The 19,394-nt window shown below is 63.8% G+C and overlaps 2 protein-coding genes across 6 annotated transcripts in view; one reads left to right on the top strand and one right to left on the bottom strand.

Annotated features, from left to right (window-relative positions):
* Positions 1-19,394, bottom strand: part of EEFSEC (eukaryotic elongation factor, selenocysteine-tRNA specific) — a 188,832-nt gene that overhangs the window by 6,670 nt on the left and 162,768 nt on the right. Inside the window, exons 7-10 of one of the 5 annotated variants that reach the window (XR_003431114.1) lie at positions 16,915-17,647; positions 16,516-16,778; positions 12,955-14,458; positions 11,441-11,855 (exon numbers count right to left, since the gene is read on the bottom strand). The exons of 1 other annotated variant lie outside the window; for it this stretch is intronic. Coding sequence is in view for 1 of the 4 variants with exons in the window: in XM_027098502.1 (XP_026954303.1) it covers positions 14,439-14,458 (20 nt within the window). In the remaining 3 variants the exon portion in view is untranslated. Of the gene's footprint in view, positions 1-11,440; positions 14,459-16,058; positions 16,354-16,515; positions 16,779-16,914; positions 17,648-19,394 lie in introns of those variants that run through there. 3 more of the 5 variants (XR_003431113.1, XR_003431115.1, XM_027098502.1) reach the window with 3 other exon arrangements.
* DNAJB8 (DnaJ heat shock protein family (Hsp40) member B8) lies at positions 2,957-4,315 on the top strand. Its single transcript, XM_027098508.1, has one exon. The coding sequence runs from the start codon at positions 3,381-3,383 to the stop codon at positions 4,071-4,073; it is 693 nt and encodes a 230-aa protein (XP_026954309.1). The 5' UTR covers positions 2,957-3,380; the 3' UTR covers positions 4,074-4,315.

The following is a 19,394-nucleotide window of genomic DNA, read 5'->3' as shown; positions in this document are numbered from 1 at the left end:
CCTCATCACCTTCCTCATCATCGCCACCATCGTCTCCTCTATCACCACCACCACCACCCCCTCCAACATCATGCTGACATCACACCATCACCACTGCCTGTGTCGTCACCACCATCACCATGCCCACCTCCACCACTACTACCAACTTCATCTGAGCCACTGTCACCATGACCATGTGTACGGTTACTGACTGTGTAACAGGTACAAGGACATTTAACACAAGTTTCCACAACCACTGGGTGACCTGAGGGCATAAAGATCAGGGAAGCAAGTCGTCACTGATGGTCTCGGTCTTCGGCTCCAAAGTGGTGGATCTCAAGAGCTGGCCTGGAAGCTGCTAGAATCTCATGATATTCTGGGGAGCTCCCTCTGAATATCTCAGCCTGCAGCCCTGAAGCAGGGGTTCTCAGAGGGTCACCTAGAAGGCGCTGCAAACCTCTGGGTTTTCATCTGCCTGCAACTGCCTCTTTCTTTTCCACTTTCCAAATCTCATGTCTCTGCAGACTAAGCCGGAGCCACATGGGTAAGGGATCCTCCAGGGTGTGGAGGAGACCACAGCAGAGGGCGGCGGTGATTCTGAGTTAGCAAGAGACCATCGAGAACGCCACGTCTGCGGTGCCGTCACCACCACCCTCGGCACTCTTGCTCCGGCTCGGCGTCACTCCTGCCCCATGTCACTCCCACTAACACCAGCACCCCAACCGTCCGCACCATCACCACTCCCACCAGGAGCAACGCCACCCCCGCTTCCACCAGGGCCACCGCTGCCACCACGCCGTACTCACCCGCAGCGCACCGTAGCTGCCCATTCTCTCTTCCAAGAGGACTGTGCCTCTCTGGGTGTTGTCCGGGATGTGCAGAACCTTCCTGAAGGAGTGCCATCCCCATTCCACCGACACTGGCCTTGACCACGTGATGTAAGGCAGAGCGACGTTCGTTACGTCCCAAGAGAAGTTCTAAGAGGCATCCCACACATCTACCAGCTCTTACAGGCAGCCTCTCCGCCACGAGAGCTGCTCCCGAAGCCTGGGATCCGGGAGGGGAAGACGCGCCTGGGAGCCCTGGAGCCGCCCCAGCGGTGCTGACAAGTGAAGTGGGCGAGAACTGAGTGTCGGTCCCAAGCCTCTGAGCTGTGGCAGGGGTCCCGACCAGCACCACCACTGCCACAGCACAACAAGAGCTCCCCTAGCAGCCATTTCCATCCCCTCCCGTCACCTCCGCCATCTCCGTCAACAGCACCTCTACGGTCTCCGGTCCCTCCGTTACGTCGCCTCCTTTGTGGTCATAACCACCACCTCCACGAGTGGCTGTCTCCGCCGCAAGCAGGGCTACTGTCCCCACCAACACCCTCACCACCAGGGTCGCCGCCACCTCCACCAGCACCATCCCAGGTTCCGTCCTGCCGTCACCACGGCTCCACACCCCTCCGTTGCCCCCATCACCCCTGCTGCCGTACGGACGCCTCATCAGTCACCGCGGACGCCCCACCTCGTCACTCTCCCCTCGGCTGCCACAGTCAACCAGAGCACCGCTGCCGCGGAGAACCGCGTGTGTGGCCATCTTTCCTCAGCACCAGTGGACGAGCCTGGCGAGACCAGGTTCTAGCTATAGTGAGAGAAACATAGTTACAAACACACAGAACTATTTCCACCTGCAGCCGCGCCCAGTGGAGTGATTCTGCCATTCCTTTCCTCTACCAAGCGATGTGTGAGATGTGTCAGCACGCGTGGGCGGATGGACTAGGGACGGAGGGCAAATCGCGCTTTTGGCCAGGGCTGTGCGGGTGACAGCATTTGTCATCTAGGACAAAGCGTCTCCAGAGTCTGCTTCGTACCTCCCAGCACGTGGGGTTGGTTAGAACACGCTGTCCCCTGCCAGGTGCCTGGAGCCCAGCAGCCATGAGTACTGACGGAAAAGAAAAAGAGGGAGAATAACGGAAACGGATGAAGACGAGAAAAAGGAGAAAGAGGAAGGGAGGGAGGAGGGGGAGAAGCGAGAGGAAAGCTATCTCAGTTAAGATGCTAAGTGCCTCACCGCAGGGCAGCGTGTTTTCCATCTCACCTGGGGGGGGGGGATGAGGTGAAAGGAGGAACAGGTGTTAATCAGGCTTGTTAATTGCTGTTTCTAAATATACTCCAACAACAGAACAAGAATTAAAGACACAGGAACACCTGGGTACAGCTGGGTACCTCGCACACACTGCTAGTTTTCTAGGGCTGCCACGGCGAACTGCCACAAACTGGGCCACTTGAAACAACAGAAATCCATCCCTGCACAGTTCTGGAGGCCGGGGGCCCCCAGTCAAGGTACCATCAGGGCTGCACTCCCTCCGGAGGCCCCGGGGGAGGCCCTGCCCCCCCGGTGTCGGGTGGGGGGCGGCTTCTGCGTTCCCGGCGCTGCTTCCCTCCGGTCTCTGCCTCCCGCTTCATGCCCCCACTCCCAGTGCGTGTCTGTCTCTTCTAAGGACTACTTGTCATTGGATCTAGGACCCACCCAGATCATCCAGGGCCAGCTCATCTCGAGATCCCTACTTTAACTGTATCAGTAGAGACCATGTTTCCTGATAAGAGCACATTCACAAGTTCTATGATTTGGGCAGGGACCTGTCTTCTGGGGGCCACCACTATACTCATTACCAACGCCGCCTATTTTTGTCACCAGGCTTGAGTGGAATGCCTCTTTCAATGTGCTGCCCACCTTGGCCTCAGACAGCCCTGGGTTTGCATCTCCCTCTCTCTCACTGACTTGCTGTGTGACCTTGAGTCTGATGCCGCATGTCTCTGAGCCTTATTCATTCAACAAACGTGTACTGATTGCCAAGCACCGTCCTAGACATTGAGGAACACCCCTGCCTCTGTGGGGCTCATCTCAGAGGATCTGATGGGATCACGGGGCACAAGCAGAATGAACTGAGGCCCCGAGCCCACCCCGCCCGGTCCCCCACTTCAGGCCCCTCACTCCGCGCCAACGACCCAGCCGTTGGGCTAAGTGGACACACCCCAGGAGCCCTCACTCCCCTCCCTGACCCCTGGCCCGTGGCCCACCTCGCCCAGCTCCTGTGGTTGGTCCTGCCTCTGCCCCCAGGGCTCAGCCGGCAGTGGAGGCTCGGCCTCCTGGGCAGGCCCGGTGTCCAGGGCTGATGTCACAAAGGGCCAGCCAGCTCTGCCTCTGCGGGGCCTGGTGGCCGGGCCCCAGCGGCAGTGCCCTCCCCTCCCCCTGCCCCTCTAGCGGAGGTGCTGGTACTATGAAACGGTAACCTGCCCTGGAGCCAGCAGACTCCAGCCAGGCCCCCGTCGAGGGACCCAGGCCGCCGCTGCCGCCCGCGCCCACCGGCCGCCCGGGCCCCAGGCCCGCGTCTCCACACCGCCCCGGCCCTCGGCATGCCTAACTACTACGAGGTGCTGGGGGTGCAGGCTAGCGCCTCCCAGGAGGACATCAAGAAGGCCTACCGCAAGCTGGCCTTGTGCTGGCACCCCGACAAGAACCCTGACAACGAGGAGGAGGCCGAGAAGAAGTTCAAGCAGGTGTCCGAGGCCTACGAGGTCCTGTCCGACTCCAAGAAGCGCTTGGTGTACGACCGCGCGGGCTGCGACAGCTGGCGGGCCGGCACCCGCTACAGCAGCCCCTTCGACAGCGGCTACACCTTTCGCAACCCCCAGGACATCTTCCGCGAGTTCTTCGGAGGCCTGGACCCCTTCTCCTTCGGCTTCTGGGACAGCCGGCTCGGCAGCGAGCACGCGGGCCGGGGCCACGGGCTGCGCGGCGCCCTCTCGGCCGGCTTCGGCGAGTTCCCGGCTTTCGTGGAGGCTTTCTCAGCCTTGAACACCCTGGGCCGCAGCGGGGGCGGCGCCAGCCGTGCCACCTTCTCGTCTGCATCCTTCGCCGGCTCTGGCTCGGGCAGCTCGGGCTTCAAGTCGGTGATGTCGTCCACCAAGATGGTCAACGGACACCAGGTCACCACCAAGCGCATCGTGGAGAACGGGCAGGAGCGTGTGGAGGTGGAGGAGGATGGGCGGCTCAAGTCCGTGACCGTCAATGGCAAGGAGCAGCTCAAACGGCCGGACAGCAAGTAGGCTCCGCCCACTGCCTGTGCCCACCGCCTGGGCGATGCTTAATAAACATGCCGAGCGGGTTCACGGAGACAGCTGCCCGCTTGGTGGGGGGCGGGCAGCCTGGGCGCACCCGCGAGGCCCGGGGACGTGCCCAGCGCCTGGCGCAGGCTGACTTCGCGAGGGCGCCGTTCAGGCTCGGGGTTAGGAGCTCCCTGCGCCTGCGCCTGCGCCTGCGTCCTCGGGTCGTGAGCGTCCTGACCAGCGCCTGGCCCACCCAGCCCGCGGCTCCACGCCCACCAGCCCGCGAGGGTGCTCCGCCCACCGCCACGCCTGGCTTCAGGGGCTCCCGCGGCTCTGAGCATAGACCTCAGGCTTTGTCCTCACCACCGGGCGCCGGGGGCCTGGCCACTGCCCACCCTCCCGGACCCTCACCCCCTGAGCCCGGCCACACCGGCCTCCCCTCCGGTCCTCCCCGGCACCAAATGCCTTGTGGCCTCTGGGCCTTTGCATGGCCGTGCTCCCTGGTGAAGGCCTCATGTCTCCCTTCCCAAGGAGGCCTTCCCAGAACCACCAGCTCGGCTTTCTCACGGCCCCTCCCTGCGTCTCCCTGCCCTTCCACCTCGTCTGCGTGACTACCTGAGAGACGTGTGCCTCCGCAGCCCTAACTGCAGGTCCCGGGAGCAGGGCCTGTGCCCGCCTCGTTCTTTGCTGTGTCCCCAGGGTCTAGAGCAGTGCCTGGCAGTGAGGGGCAGGGCACAGATTTGTTGGAGGAAAGAATGCTCTTGCGTGTGGTGTGTGTATGTGTGTGTGAAGCGTCGGCAGGCTGGCAAGTCCCCGTTCCTTGGGGGCTGGAGCGGAGCCAGAAAAGGAGGTGATTCCAGGTTTGGGGGTTCCAGGCTGATTAGTCACGGCGTCCCTGGTTCCCAGGAAGAAAGGAGTGTGGGCCTGGCCAGGAAAGGTGCCGGGAATGCCACCTGGGCTGGCACATGCTCTGACTCTGTTCACCTATGCATCTCAGCTCCAAGCCCAGTGGCTGGCGTGGAGTAGGTGTCTAATAAATGATGTGACATGAAAGAAGGTGGGAGCGCACTGTTTCAGGGAATAGCAAGAACCTGGGGGCATGCTCAGAGGACAAAGCCTGGGAGCTCATGACGGGAGGAGACACTGGGAGGCCGTGAACCTCGCGGGGAGGGTGTGGCCTGGTCACGGACAGACCCGGGGAGGCGGTCATCCCCATTTCCAGATGCAGAGCCGGATGACCAGCAGCCGTGGTGGGGGCCGAAAGCCTAGAGGTGGGCCTGGGTGCTGTTATCCAACGGAAGCCTCCACAGGAAGGCACGGGGCATCTCCCTAAGGTCTCTAGGGGTTTGCAAGGCCACGTGGGTGCTGCAGGTGCCCTGGCCAGGAGGACACAGCAGACGACCTGCTGCACCTCCAGGCTCAGGCCCCCTGGGTCCGGCCTCCCGGAGCCCCTGGGACAGGCAGGCAGCTGGATGTCCCTTAACCGTGTTACGAGGGGGGCAGGAGAGCCCCGTGGCGTACAGAAGGTGGAGCCCCAGCTCCCAGTCCTGCGGTGGGACTAACTTCATCAAAGCCCCCACCACAGCATTAACCACCTGACCTCTGCCCCTGCCGACCTGCTAATTTCACCAATTACTGGCCAAGCACGGCTGCGTCAAGTGGGCCTGCTTAGCCCCGACAGCTGCTGGGCAAATCCAATTATGGTCCAGCAGCCCGGGCGGTCGCACGGTCCCGGGGCTGGTGTGCAACAGAGATCTGGGTGCTTGCAAGGCACGGGTGTTCATGGACACCCCAAGGACCCCAGGACCGGGCTCACCTTCGGGCCCTGCCCCTTCTCCAAGCTTCGCACCTGAAGGCGGTGTCTTCCCCCTGAGGCACAGGCCGATCGTGGCATTCCCCTGCTCCGGTCCCCCGTGTCGACCGAGCGTGGCAGCTGCCGGGCCCGGCTAAGCGGGCGACATGGCCCTCTCTGCATCCTTGTCTCGACCTTTAGCCCCATTTGACAGATGAAGAAACTGAAGCCCAGACAGTTGAGGTGCAGCTAGGGGCACACACCCCAGATGAAGTCCTGCTTCCTAGCTGGCATCTGAGGCCCCTGCCATCCTTCCAGCCCCACACCTTGCCCACGCCACCGGCATGGCCCGCACCAGACTCTTAGCGGCCGTCTCCTAGGCATGCTGTTCCCCCTGCCCGGGCTACCCTTCCCATCTCCTTTTGGCCTGTTAAATTCATCCTTGGAGGCCCCGCCCCTGGTCAGCACCTTGGGGAGGCCTCAGCAAGCTGCCCTGGGGCAGGACATTCTGGCCAAAGAACTTCACGGAGCCCCTTCTGGGCCTGACTGTGTGCGGGCGCCGGGGCTGTGGCAGTGAGGAAGCCAGGGCGCCACCCAGAGCCCCGACGATCCAGAACGGACGCCCTGGCTTGGGACTGGCTGCGCGGGTCCAGCTCAGGCCCACTTCCCAAGCAGGAGGGCCCTAAGGATGGGGCTGCATTGAGGCCCCTGGGCCACCGGCCCAGCCCCAGAATGGACCCTGCTCATGAGGGGCGAGGCCCCACCTTCCGCACGTAGGTCCCCACCTCCACCGCTGCCACCAGCTCCTCGGCCGCTCATCGCTCACCTGGACAGTGCACCAGCCTCCCCCCTTCCCCTCCTTCACCCTGTTCTCACCCCAGCAGCCACAAGGATCTTGTGAAAACCTGAGAGTTCTGTGAGACACTCAAAGGGAAAGCCAACTCCTCCCAGTGGCCCGTGAGGCCCCCAAACCTCCCCGGCTTCCCTGACACTCACTCTGCCCCAGCCCCACGGGCCTCCTCCCTGTCCTGCATACACACTGGGCACGCTTCTGCCTCAGGACCTTTGCACTGGCCGGGCCACTGCCTGGAACCCTCCTCCCAGATCTTCCTCCCTCAGTCCCCTCTCTCCCTGCCTCCCTTGGGTCTCTGCCCATCTCCCCACCCTCGCCTCACTGTGCTGTGGCGCCCCTCCCCCACTCCTCCTTCCCAAAGTGGGACTTTTGCACAGACTGGCTGGGTCCTGAAACACCCCTCTGCGCCCATGCCCACCCACTCCTGCCACCACATCCTCAGGCAGACCCCTTACTACCCCTTTCCCTCACCACTCCTGGGTCCCCACATCCCTCCAGGGCCCCTGACTGTCTGAAGGGACCCAAATCCTGTGGTCTCTCTGTCGCCAGGTGGACACGATGGCATCCCAGCACGTCCCTCGGGCAGGAGGATTTGGTGACACTGGAGCCTTTTATGAACGAGGGCAACAAAGCCCTGGGGGTGGTGTGTGTGTGTGCCGTGGCTCACAGAGCAGGTCTGTGGCCTCCAACTGTGCGTGGTCTGAGTGGCCGCTGCGACCCCAAGGCCTGGCCAGGGGTTTCCACCAGGGCTCCGGCTTCTCCATGGATGGGGGCAGTTCTCAGCCCTCCTGAGCCCTCTCCAGGGCTTCTCCTGCACACTCTCCCCAGAGACTCGCACCGACCCCCAAAACAGGGAGGGCTATTTGCCCCCATTTTACAGATGGGGAAACTGAGGCTCGGAGGCTTACAGACTTGGACAAGGTCACACAGCCGCACTGGAAGCCCGTCTGCCCTACTCCTCCTCCTCTCCCCCTGCGCCGGGGCCTGGGGTGGGGTGGGTGGGGCCCAGGCAGCCTCCTGCCTGCCCCCCCACTACCCTGGCCAGTCGATGTTATCGCAGCTGATTTAATTTCAAAGACGGATTGAGCTGTGGCGGGAGGGAGAGCGGCTAATCGCAGCCGACATCTGCCCCGTTGTCATGGGGATGGGCTCCCAGCAATAGTGCAGGGGCTGGACCCAGATAAGGGCACTGGAGTGGGCTGGAGGGGACTGCAGTGGGCGGGGCGGGGATGGGCAGGAAGATGGGGGGCAAGGAGAGACCCAGAGACCCAAGAGTGGAAGAGGCACAGAGCCACGAGGCAGACAGTTTGAGGGTACCGAGGTGAGGAGAGATGGGGAGGTACCAGGGGGCAGCTGCGGAACTGATACTGAGCACGGGGCGGGGGCAAGGCTGGTGCGGGCGACAACGGGCGACGGAGGCGCCTTGCCCCCATTGCCCCTTCCAGAGCCCCGCTGTGGCCTCCACAGTAGCGCTCCCCCAAGGCAGGGCGCGGGGCATGTTCAGACCTCCCCAGTCCGCCCCCTTTGCCACAAAAGGGCCGCAGACCCCAGGGTCCCTCCCTGGCCAGGCAGGGTCCCAAGGTCAGCCCAGAGTTGGGAACCAGCTGTTTCCACCAAGCGCCGTTGGTCTGGCCTTTAGGACAATCACATCGTTGCAACTTGCCAAGTCAACAGTGGCTTCTTAAGGCTGCAGCGGGTCCTGAGCACTTACTGCGCGCTCTGCCCATCGCACAGCACGCGCGCTTCCCAACAGCCCTGCCCTTTTGCAGCACGGCAACTTGCAAAGAGCTCCCACTGTAGCTTAGGCAACAAATACTGACCCACCTCCCCTGGGTTCCAGGCCTTGGAAGGCGCAGGGACAAGACGCCTGGGCTCTGCTGCCTGCCCCGATGCCCCAACCGTCCTGGCTGAGGGCCGGCCTGCCTTAGATCCAAGGCCCCCCGGTGCCCCATCACGGCCGAGGCCTAGCACGTCCCACCCTTGGTCTCTGCGCCTTCCCAGGTGCTGCCCCTTCCCTGGGAACTCGTCCCTGCCTGATGGGGGAGGGAGCCCCGGCCCTCAGCCACCTGCATGGGCCCCACTGCCCTCCCCACGCTGTCCGCCTCTGCCTCAGGACTTCAGATCTGCCCACCCACTGGGTGCTGGATGCCTCCGGCGGCCCCCAGGCATCTTGCGAGGACCCGGGGAGCTCCGTGCGGCCTGGGAGGCATGGGAGCCGGGCAGCGCTGGGCCGGGGCCGCCCTGCCTGCCAACCACACTGCGCTGTCACAGCCCCCAAAGCAGGAACCTGGCACCGCCAGCCACTTGGGTCCCCAGGCACCGTGGTTATGCCTGCGGTCACCCAAGCAGCTGGTCAGGAAACCCCTGGGGTCCTGGGGTTCTGGGATGGCAGCAAGGGTATGCATGAGCCATCTCCTTCTACAGACGCTTGGTCCACCCTGTGCCATCCCAAACCCGCCACATACCTGCACGGGCATCCCCACCACCACACCTCTGGCCGCGCAGCTCCCACGCCAGAGTGTCCTTCCAACTCTTCACCGTCACGGTCAGTGGAGCCGTCTTCCTGTGGCCCTGTTTCTCCTTCCTTTGGGACCCCGGGAAGCAGCTTCTCGCCACTCGCACGTTCCTGAGCATCTTCTGCCCGGCGTTCGAGACGCCAGCTCCTTGAGGGCAGGGCGCGGGCGGTGACCGCTGGGTGGAGAAAGCTATCCCTGCGGCTCCAGGGCAGGTGGAGCAGGCCAGGCCGGGCCCCTTCCCCACTCTGCTGGGTCCCGGGTTGCCCTCCCCACCCAAGAGTTCCCAGAGCCTGGGCCTTGGACTGAGTCCCTTTAGGAAAGCAGAGCAAGGGTGTTAATTGCCAGAGACTGGTTCCCATACTTGTTTTAAATTGATATTTAATTAAAAAGTTAATTATTAATTAGGCTTATCAATTGGCTGCCAGTGGCCGGCTGGGAGAGGCTGGCTTGCGGAAACATCCACCCTGAGTGCGTCTGCGTTTCTCCGTGAGCCCGGTCGGTGGCACCGTCTCTGTTCGCGTTAGTACAGCCACGAATTTTGCTGCTGGATCTCCTCCCAGCAGGCCCGGCTGGTTCAGGAGGGTGGGTGCTGCCCAGACCGAGGACTATAGCCCGGCACTGCCTCTCCATCTTACTTCTGCCCTGGGCTGCAGCTCAGGGATCTGCTGGGCGGCATCCTGGACGGCCCACGGATGCTGCCCACTCCTCGTGCCAGACGCGGACTTGGCATCTTCCTCCCCAGGTCCGACCCCCATCCCGGGCCCCTTCTCAGGGGTGGTCCCTCTGGCCACCCGGTTGCCCACCCAGGGTGCGGGGAATCACCCAGAACTCCTCCCTCTCTTCCCCTCCGCGCCCTCTGCCCTGCCCTGGGCTCAGCCTTCACAAGCCCCCTCTCCCGGAAGGTGAGGAAGGTCTGGGGCGAGTGTTCCCTGCAGGGAAGTTAGCAAGCGCGCAGGCCCTGAGGCAGCGGCCTCTGCTGAAGGGAGTGGGAAGGAGCTGTGGACAGGCCCGGGTCATCTCCGAGACGTCTGTCCGCTCTCTGAGACGGGACAACGGTGCAGAGGAAATCAAGAAGTCAGCTGCGTGTGACACGCGTGACAGTCAGCCGTGAGCTGCGGTTCAGGAGAAAGGTCAGGGCCAGCGGTGAGGAATCAAGATCACTCAGCACACGCGATGGCACGTAAAGGCCTGGAACGGACGAGCTCAGCCAGGTGTCAGCAGAGATGGAGGACGTTCCACAGACGTTCGGAAGCCAGAGAGGAGGTGGAACTGGCACGGAGAGCGGGGCGGCGTGGGCTCCATCTCAGCTCACCCCTGTCGCCCCGTCTGTACCGGTTAGGGTTCTCGGGTCCCCAGGGACAGAAGTCCATCCCAGCTAAAGTGAGTTGAACCCGGGAGGGGCACTACTGAGCGGGCACAGCCGGATCAGAGGGAAAGGAAATCCCGACACCTGTGGGAAGGCCAGGAACCCCGGCAGCTCCGATCGCGGGGTGGACTCTTCAGCTTGCTGCCGTGGGAACGGGTCAGCCCCGACGGTGCTCCGCCCTCGAGTGGGACCGCTCAGGTGTCCACTGGCCCAGCACGTGCGGAGGAAGGTGGTCCATCCTCGCCAACAGCATCACCCTCAACTGTCACCACCACCACGTCCACCGTCACCCTGTTGCCACTGTCATCCCCAGAGACTCGCCATACTTCGTTCACTCACGCAGGAAGGATTTGCGTGCCCTGTGGGCGACAGGCACGACGGTGGTGACGAGCAGAGATCGTTCCCACCTGCAATGGGAATACAGTCTAGGGGCACAGAGGCTTTACCCGGTCACCCCGGAAACGAAGACTGCAGCTCAGAGGGGCGCCACAGGGGCCAGACCAGACGCGGAGAGCGTCTAGGCGGATTGCCCCAGGCAGGAAGGTGCGAGAAGGCTGCCCCAGAGCAGGCAGGCAAGCAGGGTTGGTGCACCAGGCTGAGGGGCTTGTGTGTGCACTGCGCCTGCAGCAGGAGAGGCCTGTGAGCACGGGGTGGGGGGGGGGGGGGTCGGGGGGGGGCCAGAGCTCAAGGAGCGGGGGGTCTGGCATGGGTGCTGCCACCTTGATCTCAAGAGCAGTGGTGACACAGAAGGGTGTGAAGCAGGAGGGTGACATCGGTGTAGACTGTGCAAAGACCACGTGACAGCCGAGTGGCGAGAGGATGACAAGTGTCCAGCACGGTAGCTGGACCCTCGTGTCCTGCACGATGCTGCCTCAGACCAGGGACATTTGACCACAAGGAGGTGACAACGGGAACAGAGCCACAGGCCCACTGGCCGCACTCTAGTTCACGTCACTCAGAAGCAGCTGACCTAAAGAGGAACAGCCTAGCCCTGGAGCCGTCCTGGGACATCCTGAGGGCTGGGGTCCAGTCCCGTGGACGCGGTGCTGGCCCCGTCACCGGAGCACAGCCCGCGGGCAGAGGAAGGAGGCCCGTCCGTCCCGACGTCACCCCCTTGCAGAACTCCTGGCCCTGCCCCACACCGGAGGCTTGGCCAGGTCTGAGGTCCTTGTTCGGGGGTACGCCAGGGACGCAGCAGCTCTCCTGTGAACCTGCAGTCACACCACGCCGGGTGGGGGGGGGGCGCAGCTCGGACCTGTGTGAGAGGAGGGCCGGGGACGAGGGTCTCCGGGACTCGAAATTCTCTGGGGCTGCTTCTTGTCCCTCGAACTGGTGACAGTGACCACGGGGCAGTTGTTGACAGGGGCAAGGTGACTAAGGTCTCAGAGCCCCGGAGACGCCCCGGTCGCCCCACCTGGCGAACCTAGAGCCACCCAAGTGCTGGCCGAAGGTGAGGCGAATCCAGAAAGGGTTCAGCTTCGGGACCAGGTGCAGCAGGAGGGGCTAGTTAAGGCCTGTCGGGGCTCCGGGCCGGCTCCCACCCTGAACCGGACCCTGGGCCACCCTGGGCCACCGAGGCCACGAGCGGAGCTGAGGTGGGTGAGGGGTGGACTGCAGGAACCGCGTCTTGGGTTTGATGCTCTGACCCTGGAGGGACTGCCCTTCCCAGGACTGGCCGATTCCCGCAGAGTGTAACCCACCCACCGGTCCAAGAGGGTGACTTTCAAATGCAAAGCAACCAATCTAGAAGGCACAGCCCCAGCACCTCCTCCATCGGGTTCTCCCCCTTGGGCCACCGTCCCCCTGCCTGAGTCACCCGGGGTCAGGTACCAGGCAAGTTGCGGCAGCCCGTCTGTCCCAGGGCCCATGAAATTACTCAAACCAGCCAGTGGTCAGCCTGCTCGCCCTGCCTCGCCCGTCCCTCCTGCAGAGACCGCAGCAAAGTCTCCCGTCCCCGGTTCTAGGCTCCCCCCACCTCCTAACCTCCCTGTGCTTTCCCACGTGGCTCGGCGTGGCGTGGCGTGGAGTCCCCCTCCTTCGGGACTGTGCTTAGAAATGACCTTTCCAACGGCAGTCATCTCCTGCTCTGTGGCCTTACTGAACCTCGAATTTCCCCTGAATACACGCTCTTTTTAACTGTTCTGGGCACCTTGGCGGCCCACCTCAAGTCCTCCCGGCCGAGCTCAGGCCAGCCACGGCTCTGTGGTGACCGGCCTACCTGTGCAGATGCCGGCTGGTGGCCCAGCTCGCTCTTGCCCAGAGCTGCTCTGACCCAGTGCGAGGACGCCCGCAGGACCTGCCGGGCACTTGTGTACATGAACCCTAAAGTTCGAAGGCTGGTGGGTAAGCCTCACCTTGTCCATGCGGTGGGAGGGGAGCCTATGGCTATGTCCCCTTTTGTCCCTGGGGTGGACGGTTCTCAGCACGTCCCTCGAGGTTTCTCAGATGGCCTCGGTGGAGTCTGCACCCCACTGACGGTGGGTCCACAGCACCTCCTCTGGCTGGCTTTTCCCCTCGCCCGGCTTCATGCCCCCCACCCCGCCCTTGTCCCCTGGGACCACTTCCTTCAAATACTTCCTGCACGCAAACCCCATTTTTCACGCAGATCCGAGGGCTGCCTTTCTCAAGGTCTGTGCTGAGATGAGGGAAGTCCTGTCTGCGGGGACTAAGGGCTCCTTCCATGGCCGTCCCCACGGGGCTCCTCCCTAGGAAGTGTGGTGACCACAACTGCTCCCTAGGGCTGTGAGACCCCAGAGGTTTATTGGTCAGGGTCCCGGCAGGAGAGAGGTGACACTCAAACCTCTCAGGTGGAAGGGTCTAATGAAGGGACTCTTTGGGGCGTGGTGACTTTACAGACAGCAGGACGCCATCGGCCCATGAGGACGAGCTCGCCCAGCCAGCCCTGGGGCTTCCAGAAGGTCTGACACACAACCAAGCCTGGGCTCACCTGAAACGTGGGGTCCCGAACAACCCCACGCCCGGGCAACCTCAGTCTGCCTGGCTCGTGGCTCTGGAACCTCGTCATGTGCCCGTACAAACCTTACCTGCAGCACGTCCAGCCTGGGCAACCTTGGGCCTGTACCACCCCTGCCCAGGATCACCTCTTTCTGTGCCACTTCTCACTGCAGGCAGGGAAGGGGGTCCAGAGAGGGCACCCGTGTGGCCCCCAAAAGTGCCAGCAGCTGGGACAAGACAGGCCCAGACCCCCTGCCACCCTTGAGTCAGGCCGGGCCTGGGCCATCCCCCGTCTTAGCCCAGCGTGGGTCTTCCGCTCAGCCCAGCCAACCTGCACGGACCTTATCTTGGCCATCTATCGGGCCACCTGGACCAACCAGTCCTGCCAGAAACTGGATCTGGGCATAAAGGCCCCTCCCTGGAGGGGTGAGTGAGATAAACCCTCCACCTTCCACTGGTCTCTCCTGCTTGCCTGAGCCAGAGGGCCAGGGCCTGGGGTGGAGGTGCTGGGCTGCTGGTCTCCCCTCCCCTCCCCCACCGTCTCCTGTAACAGGCAAGGTTGAGTCTGTGCTGGGACTGACACTGACACCCCTCTCCCACCAACCTCCTGGGTCTGCCGGTCAAAACTTGGGCACGGGAGGGGGGTCGCTGGGGAAAACCAGGAGGCACCCAGGAAGAGGGTCTCATCTCCATTTGTAAAAACTGCGCTGACCCATCACATCAGGACACTGCTTCCCCTTCATGGGAGTCTCTGTCACGCGTGTCCCCCACGTGCCTGGCTTTACACGCTCCTCAGACGGCCCTGGAGGGGTAGGTGTCGTGATGTTCCCACTTCCAGATGAGGACAACTGGGGTCAGTCACCCAAGGCTGCGCAGCCCAAGGTCACACATGGCCGGAAAGCCCTTTAAAGATAAAGGCCTAGAAGTGAAATCACTGGACCGAAGCTCCCACGGAGTTGCAAGCGCGATTTGGGTTGACAAACTGGGTCCCAGCAGGGGTGCCCGCGGGGGGGCTCCCCCGGGAGAGGAGGCCTGCCCACAGCGCCCTGCTGCCGGCCACCGGCTCTGCCTGGGAGGCGGGAAGAGGACTTGCTACTCTGGCTGCTTCTCTTGGACCCCAAGCATCAGGTCCACGCATGTTGGTCATGTCTGCACCTTCCGGCCTGAATTCCAGGCCTCTGTTCTTCGCAGGCAAGGACAAGGGCTGGGGGCCACGTTTCCGCTGCTCCCTGCCTTGGGCTCCTCACCTGCAAAGTGGGGAGAGAAGGTCCCAGGGAGGACGTGGTGACCCTGCCTGACGGACACCAGCGCCTCCCGGCCTGATTCCAGCCCAGGAATGTTTCTCCTCCCAGGCCTGGCCTCAGGCCTGACTCCTGACACCAGGCAGTAAATAACTTTCCATTTGATCACCTCTCTTGGTGAATCTTTGCTCTGGGGAAAGTGGGCGTATCCCCAGGCAAGGCCCCATCCGCCTGCCTGCCGTAGGAGGGGCAGCTCTGGGAGGTGGGGGGGGGGTCTGGCATCGGGAGCATCTGTGCCTTTATCGAGAGCACCCACCAAGGTGGGATGTCTACACCCTGTGTCATCAGCTTCCCCGAGGCCTTTGAGCCCAGAAGCTCATCCCAGTCACCTTCCCTGGCTTGGGGCGCCGCCCTCAAAGCGCAGATGGGAAGGCTGCGGCCGGCCGGGGCAGGGATTGGGTGCCCACCGCCCGCGGTGCCGGCAGGGGTCGGGGATGGCCACAGAGGCCTGCTCCGCGGGTCCTGCTCGACTGGGTCCCGTCTGTGTAGGAGGGATGGAGGCTGCTCCCCAAATGTGCTCCGCACCCCGCAGGGGAAACCCGCAGGTCCTCCGCCTGGAATGCCAGGAGACAGGCCCAGAGACGCCCAGCCACTGGCGCGGGCCGCCCAGCACCAGGGAGATCCGGTTCCGGCCGGAGGACAAAGCGGGTCTGGGGCCGGCCCGGGCCCGCTTTGGGAGCGGGCGCCCCGGGTCAGCTGGGGAGCGGGCGCGCGCCGCCAGCGGGCATCTGCATGACAAAGCGCGGCGCCGGTGGGAGCGGCCGAGCGGAGCCCGCCCGCGGCCGCAGCTGCCCCGCTAAGCCGCCGCCCCGCGCCCGCCGCCCGCCCGGAGCTGGGGGCGGGGGCGGCACGCGAGCCCGGCGCTCAGCTGTGTTTGCTCGGGGGGCGCCGCGCGGGGCGGCGGGGCTGCGGCGCGGGACAAAGGCCGGGTCTGACCGACCCCGCAGGTGGCGAGGGGGAGGGGTGGGCTGCGGCCCCCAGCCGCCCAGGCTCCCCCGGCGTCGCCTCCCCGGCCTGCGTTCCGGAGCTGCGTCCAGGCCCCTCCCCTGGACCCCGAGTTGACAAATGATGTCAGCATCCGTCCGTCTTAGCCTGCTGCGCACCACGGCTGCCGCTGTCCTCACGGCCGTCTACACTTACCCCCCCCCCCACTCATGCATCCCCAACGGGGTGCCCGCGTCGTGTCCCCCATGGGCCTCCGCTCCCACCCCCCTCCTCAGCTGCTTTCCCTGCGCAGCCCCCCAGGTCCACATCTGCCCTGACCCAGCTTTCCCCACCTCTCCATCCTCCCATCTTCCAGGTGCCTCGACCAAACCCAGGCATCTTTCTGACATCTCTCTGTGCTGGGCGGACCTTTGAAGTCTCTCCAGAATAGAGCCAACTGCTTCCAGCCCCACTGCTGCCCCCGGTCCAGCCCCCACGCCCTCTTGCCTGGACGGTTGCAGTAGCCTCCGTCCTGTGCTCCCCGCCTCTGCCCCAGCGGCCGCCAGAAGGATCCTGTGGAAACCAAAGGCAGACCTCACGTCTCCACACACTCCCTTGGCTCTCACCTTACTCAGGGGAAGAGCTGAAGCCCTCACAGCCCCCGAGGCCCACCTCCCCTCCTTCCAGCCCCACCTCCCCACCTCCCTGGCCTGAATCTCTCCACTTCAGCCATACCTGTCTCCTAGTCATTCCTTGAGCAGCCAGGCCTTCAGGGCCTTTGCACTGGCTGTTGGCCCTGCTTCGATCACTTCACCGGATATCTGTGTGTCTCACTCCCTCAAATCCTTCAGGCCTTTACGCCGACGCCCTCTCTTCAGCGAGGCCCTCCTTGGCCACCCCGTCTACAACGTCAAGCCTTCCGGGTTCCGTCTCGGTCCTTCTGGCCACGTGGCATTCCTATGCGGCACTCGCTCACGTACTTGCTCATTTTCTGTCCCCTGTGGACGGTAAGAGGCACCAGGGCAGACTGTCTCTTTTGCCCGCTGTTGCGACCCCCAGACCTAGCACTGACTCTGTCACGCAGAGGTGTTCAGTAAATATTTGCTGAATGAATGAATAACTTAGAGCACTTACCCCTGCACGGCAGCGCTGCAAGGTAGGCCCTGTCGCCTCCGCTTCACAGGTGAAAGCACTGAAGCACAGACGGGGCAAGCAACCTGCCCAGGGCCTCCCGACTAGGAAGCCTGGGAGGCAGGACACGGCTCCTAGCGAGGTCTCAAACTAGAGGCCCACACGCTGGTTTTGGCCTCCAGAAACATTTTCTGTGGCTTGAAGAGTTTCAGAAAAAGTTGAACCGGTCGTGGCCACTTAAAAAATCAAGAGGTTTCATGTAAAAACCCAGACCGCCAGCTTTTCTTGGAGAATCGGAACCTCTGGCCACACTGGGTGCTCAGTCCCACAGGCGACCATGGGCTGGAGCTGGGCAGCACTCGCCCCTCAGACAGGGTGTGGGCGACCCCACTTGCCTAGGCTCCATCAGGCCGCTTCCCGCCCAGGCCCCCGTCCTGCGAGCTTTCGCTCCTCTGGGCCTCTGCCCTTCCGGGTCACTCTGCCTGGAGTCCTGCCCCACGACTCTCTTCCTGGTTGCCTCTTCCTTGTCACTCAGGCAGGTCTTCGCCCAAAGGTCCCGTCCTCAGAGAAGCCCTCCCTGATTACGCTGGCTAATGGTCATTATCTGAGATCACTTCATCCATCTTTGGTGCACGCTGTCCCTCTTCCCCAACAGAATGGCAGTCCCAGGAGGGCAGGGCCCGGGTCAGCCTTGCCACACCTGTCCAGGAAGGACAGCACCTGCCCCTGCGGACACCTGTTGATTGACCGAATGAATGAATGAATGAGGGGTTCTCCTTTAGCGCCGCTGGTTCTGGGCCCTTCCCGGGTACTTTGTGCTCACACCTGTGCCCTGCCGCTCTCGGCAGGAGCTCACAGGTTGGGTGGCATGAGGTCGCGGGCCCCTTGCTAGCGGGACAGGCCTCAGTGGTTTCTGGTTCTGTGACCACCTTGAGGGGCTTGGGGAACCCTCTCTCACTTTGCCCCCAGCTCCCCAGGCTCTCGCCATGGACGCGGGGCCCCGAGTCTTCTGGGTCAGCACCAGGGTCGCCTGCTGGGGTTCCAGATGCAGCCCGGCTCCCGCCCGCCCGCCAGCCTCGCTCCTGGTCAGGCCGTGTCGCCGGGGAGCCTTCAGCAGTAGAAGGGCCAGGGGTGGGCTGACTGGCGTGTAGGCTCGAGATCAGGCCTGGCTCTCGCCGCTTCTCCCTGTGTGACCTTGAGCAACTTCACCCGCCTCTCTGAGCTCGTTACCCCCTCTGTGAACCGGGACCCCTGCCCGACTTGAGACTTGTGCCGGTTCCTGGGCTCACACACGGCCGCCAGCACACAGTAGGTGCTCAGGACAACAGCGCCCCCACCCCGTGTGTGGATGGACGCCTGGAGCCCAGCCCAGGACGATCACTCCTCCCTGCGGGCCAGCTGGCCATCTGTGTGCTCACTCGTGTGTGGTCTTGGGTGACTCGGAACCGCGTGTGTGAATGCGTGTGAGTGGACGCGTGTGAGTGTGTGTGGCGGTGGGGTCCGGGTGCCTGGAGTGGCCTGGCCAGTCCTCACCGGCCAAGGTGAAGTGGGTGGGAGCTGGCTCGCCCGCTCCCCCAGGTAGCCGTCGAGGCAGGAGTCCGCTGGGGCCGCCGCTGACACCGGGGCGGGCAGGTCAGCCTGAGCCAGAAGGGACTGGCTGGTGTGGGGGAGGGGAGCTGTACCCCAGGGCAGTCAGTTCCCAGGCCCGGCCCTGCCGGTCATGCTCCAGGTCCCAGGGCCAGTGCCCGGGGAGGGCGGCTGGACCCTGGCGTCGGTCACTGCAGCCCCGGGAGCCTCTCCTCTGACCGTGCCACCGATGAGGCCCCCGGCACGGCAGGGCCCAGAACCGAGCACCGGTCCCCACCCACCTCATCCTCTACCTCAAGGCTGCAGCCCGGCCTCGCAGCTCCCACTGCAGCACCACGCTCTGCACCCATGTGACTGTCCTCCCACCGGACTGGGGGGCTGGGGAGGGCAGGGACCCGCTCATGGTCACGGCCGTGGGGAGGCAGGACGCCAAACGCTCATTCAACTCACATCCAAACCTCTGTTGCTTGCTGATGGGATGCGTAGGCTGCGTGTGTGGTGGAGATGTGGCCATTTGCACCCGCGGCAGCAGCCTCGGAAGCTGTCCTGGGCCACCAGCTTTCAGACGGGCTTAGAGGGACACACAGGCTCTGCGCCCAGCCACCACTCTCCACGTGGGAGCCACGTCCGACCTTCAGCCCCAGAACCAAAAGAATCTCCGCGGCCCCCTCCCAAGAATCCAGGCGTGGCTGGCGGTGGGTGTCTGCTGTGCACCCTGTCTCTGCACAGTTCCTGAGGGCCTCAGGCCCACCGAGCAGAAAGATCCCCACCCGCCTGGACCCGCACAGAAAACTGAGGCTCCGCAGGGGCCTGCGTATCCCCGCTGGCCTCTCCAGGGCTGCTCGCCTGTGCAAGGCCTCCCTCGGCCTGTCTCAGGCCTGTCAGCGGGGAGCAAG

The sequence above is a fragment of the Aethalodelphis obliquidens genome, unplaced genomic scaffold (genome assembly GCF_003676395.1).
Source record: "Aethalodelphis obliquidens isolate GAN/ISIS:26980383/991018 unplaced genomic scaffold, ASM367639v1 scaffold123, whole genome shotgun sequence".
NCBI lineage: Eukaryota > Metazoa > Chordata > Mammalia > Artiodactyla > Delphinidae > Aethalodelphis > Aethalodelphis obliquidens.
Note: the sequence above shows the minus strand (reverse complement) of the source record. Positions and strands in the feature narration are given on the sequence as shown.